General features: G+C 45.2%; 6 protein-coding genes and 1 non-coding gene across 7 annotated transcripts; 4 read left to right on the top strand and 3 right to left on the bottom strand.

Moving 5' to 3' along the window:
* Positions 1 to 530: 530 nt before the first annotated feature.
* PADG_00345 (uncharacterized protein) lies at positions 531 to 1,246 on the top strand (the record flags this gene model as incomplete). Its single annotated transcript, XM_010758004.1, has 3 exons — positions 531 to 641; positions 705 to 824; positions 932 to 1,246. The coding sequence occupies 3 exons, from the start codon at positions 531 to 533 to the stop codon at positions 1,244 to 1,246; spliced, it is 546 nt and encodes a 181-aa protein (XP_010756306.1).
* A 626-nt stretch (positions 1,247 to 1,872) lies between these two features.
* On the top strand, positions 1,873 to 3,034 carry PADG_00344 (uncharacterized protein; the record flags this gene model as incomplete). The annotated part of the gene is made up of 2 exons (XM_010757489.1): positions 1,873 to 2,235; positions 2,663 to 3,034. 2 exons carry the CDS (start codon positions 1,873 to 1,875, stop codon positions 3,032 to 3,034), a joined length of 735 nt encoding a protein of 244 aa, XP_010755791.1.
* Positions 2,420 to 2,535, top strand: PADG_11085. Its single transcript, XR_007137620.1, has one exon. It is a non-coding gene; the product is annotated as a 5S ribosomal RNA (ribosomal RNA).
* A 2,625-nt stretch (positions 3,035 to 5,659) lies between the features above and the next one.
* PADG_00342 (eukaryotic translation initiation factor 3 subunit L) lies at positions 5,660 to 7,240 on the bottom strand (the record flags this gene model as incomplete). Its single annotated transcript, XM_010758003.1, has 2 exons — positions 5,660 to 6,781; positions 6,929 to 7,240. 2 exons carry the CDS (start codon positions 7,238 to 7,240, stop codon positions 5,660 to 5,662), a joined length of 1,434 nt encoding a protein of 477 aa, XP_010756305.1.
* A 952-nt stretch (positions 7,241 to 8,192) lies between these two features.
* On the bottom strand, positions 8,193 to 9,418 carry PADG_00341 (uncharacterized protein; the record flags this gene model as incomplete). The annotated part of the gene is made up of 3 exons (XM_010757488.1): positions 8,193 to 8,690; positions 8,760 to 9,299; positions 9,353 to 9,418. 3 exons carry the CDS (start codon positions 9,416 to 9,418, stop codon positions 8,193 to 8,195), a joined length of 1,104 nt encoding a protein of 367 aa, XP_010755790.1.
* Positions 9,419 to 11,971: 2,553 nt separating this feature from the next.
* On the top strand, positions 11,972 to 14,020 carry PADG_00339 (uncharacterized protein; the record flags this gene model as incomplete). Its single annotated transcript, XM_010757487.1, has 2 exons — positions 11,972 to 12,190; positions 13,616 to 14,020. 2 exons carry the CDS (start codon positions 11,972 to 11,974, stop codon positions 14,018 to 14,020), a joined length of 624 nt encoding a protein of 207 aa, XP_010755789.1.
* Positions 14,021 to 14,790: 770 nt separating this feature from the next.
* Positions 14,791 to 16,046, bottom strand: PADG_00338 (uncharacterized protein; the record flags this gene model as incomplete). The annotated part of the gene is made up of 2 exons (XM_010757486.1): positions 14,791 to 15,941; positions 16,001 to 16,046. 2 exons carry the CDS (start codon positions 16,044 to 16,046, stop codon positions 14,791 to 14,793), a joined length of 1,197 nt encoding a protein of 398 aa, XP_010755788.1.
* Between the last annotated feature and the right edge of the window lie 3,148 nt (positions 16,047 to 19,194).

Raw genomic sequence — 19,194 nt, 5'->3', positions numbered from 1 at the left:
AATAGGGAACTCACAACATACGAATCAGAGTGGCTAGTAAATTTGTGCTCTACTATTTCATATGTGAGTAGATCGATGAAACATGGAACTACATAAGCCAGAGACCTAATGGGATGTAACTAGTTAGTTAGCTGAAAATGGCCTAGCTTTATCCTGTATAGCTAGTTTTATATCTTCGCCATCCATGGCTCTGAACCCCTTCGTCATGGATTTCCCTCTTAACCAGTCTTATCTGTAGTCCTAACATTAAGCTGAATTTCATCGGCTGTAGGGTTGTAAAGTTAAAATCAATGCAATTTTACGGAATTGGTGAATTCAAAGATTGGTATCATCATAATGACGCAGAGAAGTCTTGCCTTTCCATACAGAGGTGTCTTTCGCCACAGCAACATCGACTTGCGTTAATTCCCGATCGGATGCCTGATTGAAACAGGATATTCGTTTTAACAACAAGGGAAAGTGATTGAACAACCTTTGGTTATCTCTCAAGTTCTGCGACTAAGAACCGGTTCATATATCCACTATACAGGATGGTTCGGATCTCGGAAGCTGTGAAGGAAGACCACCAGTTGCTGCGGGAATACCATGACAAAATCCTACAGGCTGAAGATGAAGACACGGGGACACGCTGGGGGAATAAGGTACATATCCTACATCTGTTAGAGGAATGAATCTTTCTAATATCGGATAATGACACATAACAGTTCACGTGGGAGCTTGCTCGTTATGCTGTAGCTGAAGAACTTGTCGTCTATCCGGCTCTGGAGACGTATATTGATCACGGGAAGGTCATGGCCGACAAAGATCGGCGAGAGCAGCAGGAGGTCCGTCCTCATTCTACTCACCACGTCTAATCACCTATCAAATTGCTTGCCAAAACAGGTGGGTGATTTAACTAACTTTTTTCAATCCTCCCAAACCGACAAAACAGATAAAGGAGCAGCTCTACAAGTTCCAGAGTATGTCCGCCCAGGATGAAGAGTTCCGACCCATGTTGGAAAATATCATGACCCGGTTGAACACACATATCAAAGAGGAAGAGGAAGAGGATTTGGCATCTTTGGAATCCGTTATTAAGCCTGAGGAATCTGAATCTCTGGCGAAGAAATTTGAACGCACGAAGATGTTCGTGCCAACTCGCATACACTTGCATGCTCCCAAAGAGCCAGTTTTTGAGTCTGTTGTGAGCTTCTTGGAGGCGCCCATCGACCGTCTTGAGGATTTGATGAGGCGTTTCCCCGAGTAAAAGTACTTTGAGGGGATCTTTGTTTCGGCATAGTTACTTTCTTGCTCTGTACGATCGGGTTGTTTATGTTTGGATAGCTGGGTAGTTGAAAAGCTCTGAAACCTCCACAAAGAAAGCCCGAAAAAAAAAGGAAAGAAAAGAGAGAAAAAAAAAAAAGGAAGAAAAGAGAAAAAAAAGGAAAAAACCCTCTGGTTGTGTCCTTGTCGTGTTTCGGGGTTTTAAATGTTGGGAGGTTTGACCATTATTTCGGCATTTACTTGCAACCATCAATTCTTGTTTGACACATTACCCTGTGAGGAAATTCCTGTGGTCTTGTTAATACTGTAGGCAAGGAGAAGGTCATACTGTACATTTTTGATTGAATCAAAATATTGAGACGCATAACTCGAATTAAATATCCATTTTTAATACCTGTTGATGTCCCTCGAGGCGATGGTCGAAAGGCGGTGAAGAGCTATGGCCAATAAGAGGGAAGCCAATGATTTTGTCGTTCTTAGTAATCCAAGCTCCAGGTTTTCTGAATATCCGCTGCAAAAATTTCTTTCCCCTTTTCCTCCCCCTCAATGGAATATATTGTTGATGGGATAAGATACGGGATTTTGGTGTCATGCATATTTATCGCAGCCATGAACCAGCAGATACTGTCGCTCACAAGGTGTTGCCTTTCGCAGCAGAATGTATCATCTGCCGCAGTTTTCGTTCAACAATCTTGGAGGACTATGTCTATAGCCGCAAACCACTCCGCCTCATGCAGATGCTATGCCTCACATACGATTCAGCCGGTGCTTCCGTTTCTCCTTCCATATACCCATCGTTCGAATTCTCGACGTAGCCTAGGGCCCCGAAAATCCACTCGTTTTTCTTCCTCGAACCAAACATCCACATTTTCGACAACGCAACCCAAGCACTGGGCAAAGGCGATATTGAACCCGCGGACCGATGATGAGGGGAAGCCCATGATGATTAATATTTCGCCTCGTGCAGCAAAGGTAAGGGGAACATTTTATGTCTTGCGGGTGATACAGTTGCGATTGATGAAGGTTATGCGCTTCTTCGTTGCGGCAATTGCGCAGGAAGAGATGGTTTTGGCGGAACAATGTTGTCTATCATTATCGGAGGTTTGACCACGTCTGGGCTGCTATTTAATGCGGCGTGAAGAATAAACAAACACATACGACCACAGGAAGTGGAAAACAGGGCTTCCCGTCCGCTCAGCCGAACTTAAGCCACTCGCCGGCCGGCTAGTAGTTGGGTGGGTGACCACCAGCGAATCCCGGCTGTCGTATGTTTTTAATGGAAGTTTTTGTATATTATGTTTTTTCTTCTTCGTTATATCTAGTCGCGCATTTGCGTCGGTATTCTGTCTTTAATTTTGTCTTGAATCTTTGGAAATCTACTAATGCTTTACCCAACAAGCGCCTACGAGAAATTACCGATCCATCCTCGGGGAAGTCGTCCACCGTAAAAGATGGACCTTATGACCACCTTCGTGTCACCGTGTCCAGTGGCGGATGCCATGGTTTCCAGTACATGATGTCGCTTGATCCAGCGTCCAAAATCGATCCAGAAGACACGATTTTTGAAGCAGACGTCGGCGATTTAGCGGCGGATGGACAGCCTCTTAGAGGTGAAGCCAAGGTTGTCATGGACTCGGCATCATTAGAGCTTTTGCGCGGAAGCACGGTCGACTACACAATGGAGTTGATTGGAAGCCAGTTCAAAATCGTCGACAACCCCAGGGCTATAAGTAGTTGTGGCTGTGGGACGAGTTTCGATGTCCCTGAATAGCCCTCTCACTCTGAACCTCAACCATTTGCCAATCCATAGATCGCATTTGAGAAGCGTCGGAGTTTTGTTTTCTTTTTCTTTTTCTTTTTTTTTCTTTTACGTACATATTGTCGCACAGACTCTCCTCACGTTTTCCAGTTGCTTTACCATCTTCGAAATATATATCACCATAACAGCCATTGTTTAATTGCTGGCAAGATCTGGATGATTTTACCTAGCACTGACTATTCAGCTCGAATAGAGTCTTTTTTTGGATCATGTCATACATATGTGATTATAAGTTCACCTAATCCAGAACCTTTGACAGCTGCGAATATTCCCTGCCTCTCAGCGATGTGAATATTTCACATCGTTTGATCCAGTTGAATGGCAGTTCCATAGGCCTATTCATCTATTCTTCAATTAACTGTGAGAGGGTTTCAAAGGTTAATTTCGTCCTGAGGAATATTTCCATATGAAGGATTTCGACCCAAACTATTCACATTCTGAAGATTCTCCGTTGCTCAATTCATCGCCCTAGATAGATCACTTGCAGAGGAATATCGAAGTCGAAATTTAACCACCCCTGATCCCCCACTTTCTCCGTTTTCTTTTCTGTTTCCTTTCTCCAGTCCAGAGGTACTGAGCATTTGTCCTCGTTGTCCTACATAAGTAATAAGTATTACTATGCATATATGCACCCATTTCCTCTCTATTCTCTACGATTTATTTTCCATAAACTGCTATCTTGGTAGCGTTTTCACTTATCATCGGGTTAGGGGAGTTGCCGGATATCTATTATTTCTCCGGCGGCTGGGCTTAGAACTTCTTTTCGACTACCTACCTGTTAGCCGCTTCCCCTTCAGTTGCCTTACTCTCGCTTTGTGCTCACAGATTACGTGTGATATCCTTGTATATGCCGGTGATGGAAGGGCAGTACACCTCGTCGCATCACTGGGGAAGGCAAACGTAGGGCATGAGTTCGTTATGGGACAAGGAGAGCTGTATTTCCATGCTGATGGATTTGCTGGTGCTCCCAGTACTGTTTTAGAGGTCTGGTTGTTTCTCTGGCTCCACCACCTAGACGTTGCGTGTTTCACCAATCTGTTACAGAGGCATATACGCACGCTTTTGTTCCTCAATGCTTCGGGTTAGACATACTTCAAAACTGAAGTTAGTCTCGTTGACAAAAAGGACAATTGTGGGAGCTTCGGCTCCACATTTAATATCATTGTCCGTCCGGCCCAATCATTGGTGAAAACGGTATTCTTTTGACCACTGGCACTCTTTGGCAAAAATCACCACCCTCTGCCCTGCTACAATATGAACTTAATGGTACACCCATGATGTCCAATTTCGCTAATGTTGCCATAGCAATTACAATGGCCTCAGTTCCAATTTCCGGCGATACAATGATGATGGTGGTATGAGATCAACCGCTTGCTCATTGTGCGCTCAAATATTCTTATCCTATAATACGTTCCGCCGGAGTAAAGAATTCCCCCCTATATTGTTCCCTGAATGCGTGTAGCATGACTTCCACACCTGCGATCAAAATCAGTTCCCTAGCAATCCAATTTCTGTTGGTTTTATACACCGTTCAACAGAATATGAGTTTGAATTTGATGAAGAATTGGAGCAATTCTTGATTACAAACATGATTGATCCTGAAAACACCCTCAGAAATATACGGGTCTCTCAAAGTACGCTTTTTGGGAACTAAACTACCGGAGTTACCTATGTCCATCTCATGGACGTCTCTCTGCCGTTTGTCCACGTACAAAATACCTCGGGCAAAAACCCCTTTCTATTCACCGTTGAATAAGAAGACTTGGTTCCCCCGGGAAACTCGACATGCTAACACACACTGTTATTAAAACCCACGGAGCAAACATTAAATCTGGCGAACTCAATGAGAGTGAGGGTAGTAGCCCATGAAGTTGAACTATCGAAGATACAATGAATCATTTTCCTGCTGATTCCATATTCAGGACAAGATCAATATCCCGCCATGCCGCAATGCCGAAACTAAATATCATGGCTGATTCCCTATGGATCGATTATGCAATGTCTTTGGCCTCAACTGGGGGTGAGTTGGGATCCAAGCCATGACCACAACACGGAAAATCCACCAAATACGGGTAGCTTATAGTCGAAGAGTATAAAGTTCTAGGGAGTTTGATAAGATCTTGAACTAGAGAAAAAAGGCAAAAAAATGAAAAGGAAGAGTGAATAATAAGCTAACTAAAATAAAAGAAAGGAGAAAGTTCGTAGAAATAAAAAGTTGAAACGCCTTGGTAAAAGCAGTGAAGTAACAATCAGTTAAAATTAGACAGGCCATTATCGGAAACGAGAAGAAAATAAAATTAAAATAAAAAAAAATCGTTAGAACCTCACTCCCTTCATTTTTCAATTCCTCGTAGTCTAGTTGTTTTGTTTAACAAATTTCTGAGACAGGTCAAGAGAAAATCGTAACAATTTCAAGGCCTTCCCACCGGCTTATCTATGCATGCATCCGCTTTTAAATCCTTCTTCCCATCAAGTTAGTCGTAACAACTCGAGAGAGCAAATCCGACAACGCAAAAAAACTGGGAGAGCAACCATCACACGATAGACCGTTGGTATCGTCTAAACAAAACAAAATTTCTAATACGTCCGTGCCAGGTTTCGTAAGTACCAATCCACCAATCTTCTCCCCGCCTTGGCCTCGCTAATATGGATCAAATTGCCCTCGATCGCATAATCCAAATCATTCCCATTGACTACCTCACCCTCCAGCAAACCCCCATCTGCCCACCGAGTCTGCCGACTGCGCTGCTTATTAACAAGCAGCCACGCCCGCAGTTGCTCAGGTTCAACATCCAAGAAGCCAGCGAGCTTCTGCAGATCCATCGTGGTGTAGAGTTTAAGATAGGATTTCACGGTCGGATTGTAGAGGGTATTGCGCACCTCGTCCATGAAGATGGCGGTGTGGTGGTCGACGGGGTCGACGTTCATAGCTGGGTTGTCGAAGTCTGGCGGCGTCGGACTGATGAATTTGGGGCAGGCGGAGCGGAAGAGCTCTTCGAATAATGGCAGAGCCTCAGGTCCGCCGCGCTGGAGGCGGTTGAATTGTTCACCGTATTTCTCGCGCAGGGCGGAGTGGATCGTGTCGTCGAGACGGGTGGGATGGAAGGCGACGCAGATGGCGATCAGGGCGTACATCTGGTCATTCTTCTTGGCAATGGCGTCGTAGCTGTTGCTGCCTTTTTGGAAGTTCTTGGTGCGCGACACGTAGACGAGGATGTGGCTGAACATGCGGATGGCATCGGCGTAGCGGCGCATCATCATGTAGGAGAAGCCGACGTAGTAGTATGTAGTGAAGTGGGCAGCCATGACGCGGGCGAACATGGCCTTTTTGTTCATCTCGATGTCATCGAGGGTCTTCAAAGCAAGACTAAAGTCGCCCAGCAAGCAGTGGACGCGGAGCAGGCCGATGATGGAGAAATAGCCTAGCATTCTGTACAGGGGTCGGTTTCCATATTCTCCCGCAACGTCTGTGGGATCTTCGTTGCGCTTGATGGCTGCAAGTTGTTCGTTTATCTGGGATCTTTGGATAAGTGAGTAGAGCACGTTAAGAACTGAATAGCACCCCCAGGTGTTGGGATTCTCCCGCAGAAGTTGAGCCTCCTCCTCATTCGAGCCAGTACGAGCGATGCGGTTGCGGTACCGGCAAAAGGATTCGAATTGGTAGATGAACTCGTCAATCACATCCCACGCCCAGAAATACTATGAATTACATTGGTTAGTTAACCCATATCAACAAACGAAGGATAAATGTTATGCAGAATTTCCTGATATATAAACATATCTCCACAAAAGCCTTTCACTCTTTGAGGGAAAAAAAATCCACAGAGGATAAAAAGGAGGACATACAGAAGGGACCTCCAAATCCACCGGCCCATCTGAATTCAATATATAATGAAACAAGCTACAATAGTTATCATAGCTCGCAAACTTCGTCTCTAGCGTGGCTTGGAACTCGAGCGGTGTCGCCGCCGCCGCCAGCTGTGCTTGTAAGTCCTGCGTCTGCGACCCGCCGCCCAACGACGTCGTCCGGTCTAGGTCACTCATGCCATCATCGAAATGTACTTGCTCCCGGTAATCATTGACGAGCGTCTCTTCCTCCACGTCGGATTCATCGTGCAGGTTGGCAACCGGCCGGCTTGTACGGTTGTCATAGGCCATGGCTTTTTATTGCGGGCCGACGATAAGAGGGAGGACGTTAGATGATGGAAGTGTTTATGGGAGCGCTATAGGAGACGAGAATTGGCAGTTCGGCGGAGAGAGGAGAAGCAATTGAGTGGAGTCGTCAGGTATCGGGGTGGTGATGGGTTTGTTGGACGTTGAATTTTGACGAATTTCGACGTTTTTCGTCTTTTTTTCGCTTGCGGCTTGGTGGTCTGTGATTATCTTATCTTAGCGCATCAGAAATTGGGTCACGTGGAGTACATTAAGGGGTTCCTTCAAACACAGCAAATATAGTGATATGGATGCATTGAAGATTGAATATACTAGAAAATAGTTGACAGCTCTGGCAGGTCTTCGTTTAAATTAATTAGACCCGAACTCTTCGAATCGTCAATACCATATAGCTGATTTGTGTATGTACATACAATTAAATATTTTGGTCGAATAGCATGCATCAGGGGATAAAGGAAGGGACATGTGGAATACTGAAAATCATCATCAATGATGAATTGAAAGAAAAAAGAGGAAAATACAAAGGTCGAATCATATGAGAGATATTCTAACACCGCAGTCCTCAACAGTTGTGTGTGTGTGTGTGTGTGTGTGTGTGTGAGGGAGAGAGAGAGAGAAAAAGTATTATGGGTATCTATAGAGAGCTAAGTAAAGAAGGATCCGTGGTCGAATTTGAACAAATATGGTTCCCACAAACCTGGCTGTGAATGTACTGGAAGATGTTTCAATGCGCTGATGACGGTAAGTGTAAAAAGGTAGCGGCCCCCAGAAGGAGTGCCATGTTTAGGGAGTATGGAGTCTAAGCCTGCACGCACGTCCTACTCATCGGGTTAATGCCAACAGAAATAAGTGAGAATTAATGCCGAAAGGGATGTTTGTCAAGCCGTCATGTCAGCAGTTCAGTTTGGAAAGGAAGAGGGAAAACATGGAAACCATGTTAGACTGCAATGCTAGAGTTGGTCCAGCTAATATTGCCACCAAGGGACGTGCCGCTAATCAGATCATCCTCTTCCTCAGAGTCGTCTTCCCCATCCATGTTGAGCATCTGAAAACGGTTGGTCATCGGAGCTGCCTTCCTAACTGGAGGCGCTGGTGCCACCTTCTTTGGTACATACTGGACCTTAGGTAAGGGACCAGCGCATTCATCGGGATAGTATTCAATTTTCATGCCTTTGTAAGCCAAACGCGACATCATGCAAGTACGTGCAAAAAGAGCATTGTGAACTGAGTTGGTCGAAATGTATGCATTTCCTCTCTCGAAGGTGATGTCGATTACTATCAGATTATGGATATGCTCCAGGTCGCCCCGAATTCTGGCTTCGGTCAGGTTGGGGTGCACTGAGCGGATAACCAAGTTACGCGAAGCTCCATTTGCCAGCTTACCAGCAACATGACCCGGAAGATAGAATTGGCGTTCACTCCAAGATATATCAATCTGTTGTTGTACAGTTCAATTAACATGTGAGCGTGCTATTTCTAGCGATATACCACAAGAGAGTCTCACCAGTTTACCCAGGATATACAGATCCTGACGTTTGGCATAGGATAGAAATTCTTGGGCGGATTTACCCTCAGCAAAGGAGATGCTTGCTTGTCGCTCTCGGGGGCGTAAAAAAACGTCAACCAAAGCACCACCCCGAACAGCAGCAACAATATCACGATGAGTCGTCTTTTCAGACAGGCCCTTTAAAAGGATAGTGCGGTTCTCTGTACAGTTTGCCTGTTGCTGACGGTCTTGCCTAGTTTGCGAATTGCAATAGAATGACATATCCTCTTTCTCATCACTTAAGAAAGACGTGACATCATTTTCGAAGCTAGGTTGACGGAAGTTGCCATTGGCAGCAGATCGTTGAAATCTCCCTGTGCCACTATGAGGAGAGCTATTACTGCTGCTACTTGAAGGGATATTTTCATTATTGGAACCGTTCAAGATTGCGCGTAGGGCGTGGGACTCGGGTTTGTAAATTTCTGTTGGGGATTGGCTGCCAAGAATGCTCCTGGAGTCCACGGGATCATCTAGGTTGTCAGGGCCACTTATCAGAGTCTTGTCATCCAGTTAGCGATTATATCCATGCACGTTGACGCTCGAGTTCTCACTTCAAGAGCTTCCTGAGTTACACCCCCTTCACACAGGGCCTGCTTCAAATTATCTGCCAGTAACATGCGGATTAGACGTGGTTTACGAAACCAGGAAAGGACGTGAAAATATATTAATGGTTGAGGGAGCTTGAATATAGTCTTGTACAGACTCGGGCAGTCTAAGCGTACCGTATTCGCGGGACCTGCGAAGCTTCAACAAGCGTTAGCAAATACAGCAATAAATAGGTTAAGAGGTATCTTAAACTCACAAGAAAGTCATGCTCAGATTTTGGGATAGTTACCGTAGCAACGTTCGAGGTAATCTCAAAATCCGATGAGGAGCCATGCTACACAGTTCCAGCATAGAGGTGGTGGTCTCGTGTGTCAGAGCTTCTGGAGCTAAATACAGTAGAAACGCCATCAGGGTTGTGCATATGGCGAGCTCACCAACTCCGCCCTGTTACTTCATATGGCCGTGGTTCGCAATTAGAACTTGGAATACTCCATATTGAATTTGGCATATTGTATATAGGGGAAGTTTTAGGGAAAGAGGGCGACAAGAAACCCCAGAAGAATTGGTAAAAACTTAGGCTAATCGAGGGGCAATTAAACAGAAAAAAAGGGGGAGAACACGCCAATATCTTCCAAAAGCGTACCTTCGAAGGAGGGTATCGAGATGTGATTTCTTGATCGTAACATGGGAGTCCATCTTCCCCAGGAACGAATGGAGAATCTAAGCAGGTCACACAATGATGAAATGGTCAGCATAGACTGGTTAAATATAGTATAGGAGTTGGACTTATGCTCTTTGGATCTTAGAAGGGTTTGACAGGTTGGGTGTAACATAAGGCGGGAGCACTGATCCTAGTTGGTAGCAAACCAGGGGAACGCAAGGTAACAGCGGAGATGATGGAGGTATGAATGCAAAAGTTCCTGTAAATACTTACATTCCTACAAGAGCACAATTAATGGCTCTTGGTTGTGGTGTGAATATATTGAGATATAGGGGAAAGAAGAGGAAAAGGAAAAGAGGGAGGAGGTGGTGAAGAAGAAGGGAGAAGAAGAAGAAGAAAAGGAAGACATAGTTAACTAAGTTAAGTTGGGGAAGCTACCAACAGGTTGGGCCCTGGGGGCACTGGGGATTGGCTATGGTTAATAGCTAACCACAGAGTCCCGTCGCCCGGGTAATGTTTAGTTAAACAAATGCTATCCACAAGACGATATACTCACGAGACGTATTTACAAAGATGGGAAGTTGCAGTATGTTCACTCGAGATGACTTTATATACTCCTCTATCATCCCCATCAGAAAAAGGATGGCTATCCAGAAAAAGATTATGAGCGAGAAGTGGCCAGCAATACAAAACCAGCTCACAGAAACAAAACCGCTGGCTGCCCCTCATCCACTCACCAGCTATTTTCCAAGGTAATTACTCCTTGGAATCCCAGGAGAATCACGATGGAACCGCCACTATTACTAGGTAACTAACTAAATATCCAGGCGGCGCCAACATGAGCTTTGAGCTAATAAGGTATTGTTAAGTCCCTGTAAAGCCCGTCAGTCCCTATGGTGACCCCTTAATATGACGGAATACCATGATGATATTGTCCTGTGCGGGGTTCCCGAATTCTGGAACATTTGAGGACATTTTGAACTGCAGAGCCACACTCATCCTTGAACCTATGTTCTTCGTGAAGCGCCAGCCTTCCAAGATTCTCTGAATGGGACTTCATGGAGGTGAATTGTGGATTTAGTTACGATTTGGTTACCCCTGCTGGCTGAATTCTTGTTAAACTTGTGGGGAAAATAAACAAATGAATCAATCAACCAATCAATCAATCAATCAATCAATCAATCATTATATATATATATATGTATATGTATATGTATATGACGCCATGATATGATTAAAACTCTGATGACAAGCTTAGGAACATATTGCAGTTAATACTATGAAAGGAAAAGGAGAAAAAGAGAAGAGTGATCATGGCCAACACGTAGTTAGAGCTCCATCTGATGACAGGTGAGAGCACAGCAGAACACAGAATGTTATAGTGATCAAGTCATATCAATTACAACAGTTAATTATTGTCTCCTGTTGTGAGAATATGTTCTTTGAAGTTGTGCCCACTGAATATAGTCTATCGATGGATAATATTAGGAGCATAGGGGACGATGCTTATTTCCAGGCTGCATTCTCCCATCTCTGTCAGTTTTCTTTATCAGAATTCATTCAGAATGTTAAACTGCTCACTCTATCAAGCCCAGTCATATTTGTCTCTAGGAGTCTCTGTGAATAATTCATTCTGACATTGGGAAGAACATTGGGAAGATACAGTGTATTAAATATATGCTCTCCAAGTGGTTTGATCGTCAGAGCCGAGTTTACCGCCAGCGGCTAAGTTTTAACTAAGCTGGCGGCAGTTAGTTCCCAATATTTGGTCCGACCCACTTCAACTGTCAATTCTACATCGTCTTTTGTTAACATAGCACATCTGCAGAGTACAGAGACCGTATGGGGAAACGTGAATACTTGCCCATTTTCATCCTTAGCTTCATGGCCTCGTACAGTACTCCCTTCTCAACTTGGAAGAATGAGTAAAGGCTGGCCAAGAAACATTTCTTAAGTTATCCTCATGAGCTATCCCCAAAGCTTCAGGATCCAGACCCTCGTTCAAACCGTATGCGTTATAAAGTCTTCACTTTCCGATCAAGAAGTCATACAATTGGAAGGCTGTAACTGCTCTTCCCACTTTCTGGATCAATTCGGCCAACCTAATCATTCTCAGGCGCGGTTTGCAGCACCTACCAGGTCGCCTGCTGAGCAGCCTTGTTACTTAGCCATTCCTGCATTGGTTAGTTATATCAGATTTTCATATTTTGGCTTTATGTGTGTGTGTGTGTTTAGGAAACCGAAAGTATTTTATGTACTCTTATGGTCCCCGGACGCTGCTTGAAAACGATAGCCGTGGGGACATGAGGATTTCATGTCGACCTCAAAGTCACGCCCTGGCGTCCTTCTGGTGCGGACCACTTACTGTCGTAGCAGTTGAGCTGCTCTGTTAGCCCCTTCCTAGCGAGATAGCAAGACCGAGGGTGTTTTGATGTTGGAACTGCGAGTTCTACAAGTTCCTGTTAGAACGGGCTACGCATCTAGGTGGACTATAACCATTTCTTACGCGTGTAGGAAGTAGCGTGGATAGGATCCCATTATATACGAGTATGATGCTTGTGCAAACTACGAAATTCGAGATAGTTCGACTTAAACCGTGGAGATATCCGAAATAACCCATGCCATTTAAATGCGTTCAGTATCAGGGCGTGAAAATCAAATATCATTCTTCCCTCCAAGGATGAGAATCTTGGCAAGATAGCGGAGGAAACAGTTGGTTATCACTCGCATGCGACTCAACATTTCTTCATACTCAGCCTCAGCAACATATGCCAAGTGCTCATTGTTGCTATTCGGTATTCCTGTCCTTGAAAACCCACAAACCAGCTTCTATCCCAGCCATTCCCATCTCCATTGATGGCACCGGAACAAGCCAGTCATATCTCCTTCTCGATCCACAGGCGAAGTTTTCTCTGAGATCTAGGGCCCCATTTTTGGCACCTCGTTCCATATTTTGTGTTCTCTTGACTAGAGCGAGCTTTAGTAACAAGAATTTCCTAATTACACGGTGGAGGAATGATAGTGCCAATCTTCTCCAACATGGCCTAAATTTCCCACCCACGCAGCACATATCTGCAGAGTGTTGCCATAGCTACTTCCCTCTGCCTCCACACCACCTAATTTACAGAATATTGGATCGTGTCTTTCTTCAATATAGGCGCAGCTGATAATAATGCGACGGGGTTTGATGGCAATGAATGTCCTACGATTGGTAGTTTTAATGTGAATTCTCAGTCTAGGTCGGGGAAAACTGTAGTGCTCATGTAGTGGATGACACCCTTTCTTATATTCTATCAATATCTTATCACAAGTTTTATAATTCTCTCTGCCATTTTATCAGCAAAGCAGATATCATATCTTTCTCCTTTTTCTCAAATTTCCTTATGAGATTCAAGACAAAATCTGAGAATTTGCAAACCATCTCCACATTAGATACTGCTCATCCAGTTCTATTCAAACCAGTCACATTACACCCTACGAAGCCTGCGCGTTGAGAAATAGGAGGGCGATTGACAAAATCGCCAAGCGAAGCCATTTTCCTAAAACTCCCACGTCCCCTTTATCCACAAATCTAATAATTCTAAATGAAGGACTGGACTCTTGTTAGAATATATGGACCGATGGTCCTTCGGTGATCCCGAGACAGCTCCTTGTACTAAAACACGCTACATCGGGATTCCAGCATTCAAGTTCCCATTCCCGTACCTCACCGACGTGGCGGACTGGAGTCAACCGCGGTTTACTGGCGCCACTCTACGATCTTACCTTGACGCATACGGAGAAAATGATCACTCCAAACCCGGATGTGATAGAGGGGTATTTCGATGCGGTCAGCGGGTGTTTTTTTTTCGAAATTCCAAGGGATTATGTCGCGTGGATGGGTTTCTTGGAGCCATTAGTTGGGGAACTGGCAAGAATGACAAGATTTTGGGCCGATTTCAAGGTACGAGAATGTCTAGGGTGTGAAGATCCCCCAAAACTTAAGCTCATGTCATGGAGGGATGGAGAATAGAGAGTGTAGACAAGATCCGCTATGGAATATTTCTCCCAACATGAATTGTTCTTCACAGAGAGTTAATTAATGAGGACATAAGATGAACATCATTCAGTTGCTCTGATCTGTTTGTTTGGTTCTGTTCTTTTGTTAAGTCTCCATGATAAAAATAAAAAGAAAATAAAAGAAAGTACTACTTTGTATATGGAATAGTAAATCGAAATTTATAGTTAACATTATCAAGCTATAGTAAATAAGTAATTGGAAAGAAGGAAGGAAATGCAAAAAAAAAAAAAAAACAGAAAATGTTGTACATGCTAAGTACCTAATCAAGTGGCTCCTAACTACAAGATACGTGGGTAGTTGGTGAAATATCATAAAAAAAGAAAAGAAGAAAAAAGGGTGATTTGGTTGGGGGCAGAGAGAAGAATGGATAAAGAGATAAAGGGTTGCATTAAACCCAAGGAAGTGCTTCAAAATGCTTTCCCTTGCAGAAAAAGAAGAAGATGAAATAAAATAAATGAGGAAGCACAAAGACGAAGAAAGACAGTCCACGCAGAAGCTGAATTGTTCGTAGATCAAGAACTTTAGCAGAAGGAAAGTAGATGTTGAGCAAAACGATGGGGATATCAGCAATGAAAAGTCACAGTGATCACACACCCATGAAGGGGAATGAAAAACAAAGGAATGAATAATGAGAGACATGACCCCTAACGCAGGGAAGAAAGCAACTCGATCCTAGCTGCACTGATCTCTTTAAGGGGCATAACGACCGAGCAGCCATATATCTATCTCCTATTCGCCCCATCTTTCATTTCGTTCGCGCCAAAAAGAGACGCGTCAGATCCTGATCTCTCCTTTCGATTCCTTGCCGTGCCCCATGTTGCAACAGCGACGTAAATGACGCCCATGAATCCCGCAATAGCCCCATAGACAATAACTCCAACCTTAGGCGCAGTGTCGCTCCCAATTCCGGCAAACTTGAAACCTAGCCCACCATTGACGATGGCTAGTATGAGCATAGCACGGCCGACCCAGCGGTGCACAAACCCCATCACACTCCCCTTGCGCATCCGCACGTAGTGGCGATGGTGCAGATAGCCTAGAAGCGGCTGGAACACCGACAGCCAGGCAATGACCACATAGCCAATTATGGGATGGTACATGGCTGTTTTTCCCAGGTCGCGGGCTAGCGAGACACCCACGCCAAACCCGGCGATGGCGCCGCAGACTGTTAGCAGTTGCAGGGGAGCATGGATGCGCGATGCTGTTTGTGGATAGGTGATCAAAAACAGCCCCAATGCGAAGGTTGGTAGGAGGATGACGAAGACGACAGACATGATGATGCCGTGTGTCACGCTTTTGACGTTGATGGTTTTCTGGGAAACTCCCGGTGTAGCTGAGCCCGATCCTCCCGATCCGCCATCTGATGGGTTGCTCAGGTCAAGGCTGAAGGTGCCCATGTTGTCATGGAAGGATATTTGCTCTCTGACATCAGCGGAGTTGAGAGGGTTGCCGGCCTTCATGGCCCAAATCCAGGGGCTCTTCCGATCTGTGGGACTCATGGACCCACCCTCCCATTTCATGCAATTGTCACATCGAACATTAGCAATCATTTTGCCATTAGATATGCCCGAACCCTCCAAGAGGCTTATGCGCGCGGATGGGTTGTATTCAGGCTCGATATGGCCGACACCCAGACGCGGGGAGACGGTTATGTTGGTTGGGGATGAGGCGTAGGCGACGAATATGTTAGAACCAGTCATTCCCCTTCCCTGGCCCAGTGCGAACCATTGGATGCCATCACTGGGCGCTTCCATGGTGAAGAAGATAAGGCCTTCGCCGCGAGAAGCAGTGGACGGGGGAATGGTCAGGCTGTAGAAGATGCCTTTTGCGTCGCTAGGACGAAATTGCGCTGTTTGGCCGTGCACCACTGGCACTGGGGGGAAATGTTAGCCAGGGAATCTCTATATCTATGATGATATAGAGAGCGCTCACTGGACGCCAAGGTGGCCGCCGCGACCGCTGTAGGGAAAAGCCTCATGGCGGAAATATTCCAGGCACAGACTGAGTATGCCTGTACAGCGTAGAGGAAGCTGTATTTGGTCGGGTGAAGTAGGTCGTTTTGTAGCACCTATAAGTAATCACCTGTGAAGGCTAATTCAGCTACAGTTAACAATAGCTACATCAAATTAAGAGTGAAGAGGATGGAGGTTTGAGTGTTGTGCGTATCAAAATAAGTAGTTTAGCCAAAAGGGAGGGAGGCGAGGCTGAGAAGAAACGACCGCACATTAAGTTAAATATCAACCAAGGGAAAAAACAAACGCGGCATTAACCCAATTCATATATGAAACCATGGACGTACGTACTCCCTGCGTATGCAAGTACTTTTATGATGATTGAGTGTGTCTAGAGTCGTCACATTATTGTACGCGCAGCCCATCCACCTAGCCTATCATAGTCCCGGGTTGCATCAAAGGCGCAAATCATCTTCAGTGCAGCCCAAACCTGGCACGAAACAGTGCACACACAAGTATATTGCTGCAGGATAACATTAGCAATGGCTGCACAGGGCCAATTACACAGTAGCCATTTGTGAGCCCAGCCTCTTGGAACCAAGGGGGTTGCAAGGATTGGAAATCCTGTGGGCTGCAGTGATCTGCAGCATATGGGCCTCTGGGTTCACCCATCCACCCTTTAATTTTTATTTTCTATATGGAGTTTTCTTGTTATTGTAGTTTTCAAAGCTTATGCCGCACACTGACAACACCGCGAGCATTTATCCGGCCCATAATCACTTCAACTGGGGTGTGGAATGAGCCTAAATTGATCTTCTCCAAAGATATCGGTTTAAAGAGGCCCAGTTCGATCATTTTAGGAACAGTGGCTGGTCTAGCCCCGGTGTCTATTTAGGGGCTGAAGGATATTCTCAGGGAAATTTTGAGGGTAGAACGAGAAGAATAACTCGTACTCAAACAAGACGCTGAGAAAAACCCCCTCCCCCCACAAAAAAAAAAAAAAAGCGCGGAATCAAGAAAAAGGGTTTCAGCTGGTGGTGATATTGGGGGGTTGCTGTGCCGTGGACCTGGAAATTCCAAGCACCCAAGGCTTCACAGAGAGGAGACTATGGATCTGGTGCAACAGGACACGCAACAGCATCGCGGCCTCGAGGAATAATGGTGACACAGTGGAGGATTTGGTGTGGCTAGTTAAGAGATGCCACAGGCGTGAGTGCATCTCTCACAGTATCATCAATTCATGATTCTGTCATCTGCATTTTGTCTCCCCACCAATCCCCGAATTAGCAAATTCCTGTGCTGCAACCATTTCTTGGCCTTCCATCCTTCGCGATCATCTATGCCACTGGTCTACTTGAACGGTTCAGCACAGCCAGGACGATGACGACCATCGCAAAGCATAGGCGGCTGATGCCGAGAAACCCTTCTGTACAATCATCCAATGACATACATATGGGCTGCTTCATCCACCTCGGCCTTCTGTATCATGGTTCACGGCAATCAAATATAGATGTCGATATTTAACCGTGTTTAAAACCTGTGTCAAAAGAACACAAACTATGCATTCAATGAGCCACACAAAACATGCGTTGGGACAGACAAACCAAATAAAATAAATGTATAAGTGGTTGTGCGGAGGAATTTATCCAGCACTGTGGCAATCTTGATTGTTTGATCATTTGATGACATGATTAGATTGCTTTGCGATCCCTTGCATTGGTAGCAGTTTTTTCCTCTATCCTCGGTTTCGATTTCAGTTCCGCATTAGATCATGACGACCAGCGGCCGTCGAAAACCCTCTATACGGTCCAAGGATCCGGGGAGATGTCTATATATAGGCAGTACTCCGCTATCACAAAGCCAAAATGAATCAACGAGAGAAAACGCTGGAGAGAACCCACATTTCCGCCTGCAACCCCATCCCAGGCAACATCTTGGGTTCAACTGGGGTGAGCTAACGGCCTGGGCATTCAATGTCAGGAACCTTGCAAACCGCTCGTATCGGACAGTTTATATCTGCACATATATATATATAAATGACTTCAAGTTAGCGACCACTCCACTGAAGGAACGCTCGCAGGTCCAACAGCCTTTCATTATCCGGTGATGGCGTGACTAAATAACTAGCCTTTTGTGGGCCATAACCTTATCCTTCAACTCGTCAGTGCGCGTTTCCACGAAGATATGGAAGAGCAATGATGACACCTGATGCCCCGCAGAATAAGATCAGGGCAGGACACAGAGAATTGAAACCTGACGTTTGACGTAACACCTCTTTTGAACTGATATTGGCCACGTTTCCTGTTAAGCACCCTGCTTTCCAGCACTTTAATTATTCTTGGCTCGAACTACTCTTTCAGTATTGGACCGACACCATGAAAACCAGAACCCATTGCCTCACGGAGGTTTAAACACATTGGTACAATTGGAAACGACCTGGTAGCAGTAACCTCCCCAGAACCCTAAACCAGGCCCCATTCCGCCCCGTACCTTTCGGTGCTGATGTTGACGTGAGTTATTGAAACGCAAATCAATGTGCATTATCAGTCTCTGGCCAAACACTCTTGCCATAGCCTACGGATGACCGTTCAGTATTTGCAGGCGCGAAGTGACTTGAATATTTTCAAATCTAGCCGGTAACTTGAGAAATCTCTCCATAATCATCTTAAAATGGCAAGTTAGCAAACCCTTTTTTCACTAACAAGTTCGTACGCATAGAGAAAGCGGCTGTCTAGATCTAGCAGCATGCGCCGAATCTTGTCATGGGTGGGGAGTCGCGTAAGCCACTCGCCGGAGAAAAAAAATCCACATTCTAAATCTGGGAACTGCGGTGGGAACATATCATTGAAGTCATATCGGCTTGGATCAAGGTGTATGCAGGAGCTGGCATAACGCAATTGATATGGAAAAGTTCCTGATAGCTTCGTTTCTCACCGCCATCTCTGCTTGCCATAGCGAAATATGCCTAAAGGTGTGGAGGGGATGATGCAATAATTACTATTACAGGCGAAGAGTGACTGATTTGAGAAGTGAATCAGGATGCCCTTGATCATTTACCAGAGATGAAACCAGAACGGGCCTAGGGCTGGTCGAGGAATTTCACGTAACCATGCGGATTGCTAGAGTATACCTGACGGTTGTCTTTCGTCTCCGCATAGTTTCACTGATTACAAG

The sequence above is a fragment of the Paracoccidioides brasiliensis genome, assembly GCF_000150735.1.
Source record: "Paracoccidioides brasiliensis Pb18 unplaced genomic scaffold supercont2.1, whole genome shotgun sequence".
In the NCBI taxonomy this organism is placed as follows: Eukaryota; Fungi; Ascomycota; class Eurotiomycetes; order Onygenales; family Ajellomycetaceae; genus Paracoccidioides; species Paracoccidioides brasiliensis.
The sequence above is the reverse complement of the archived record's forward strand: the minus strand, read 5'-3'. Positions and strand labels throughout refer to the sequence as shown.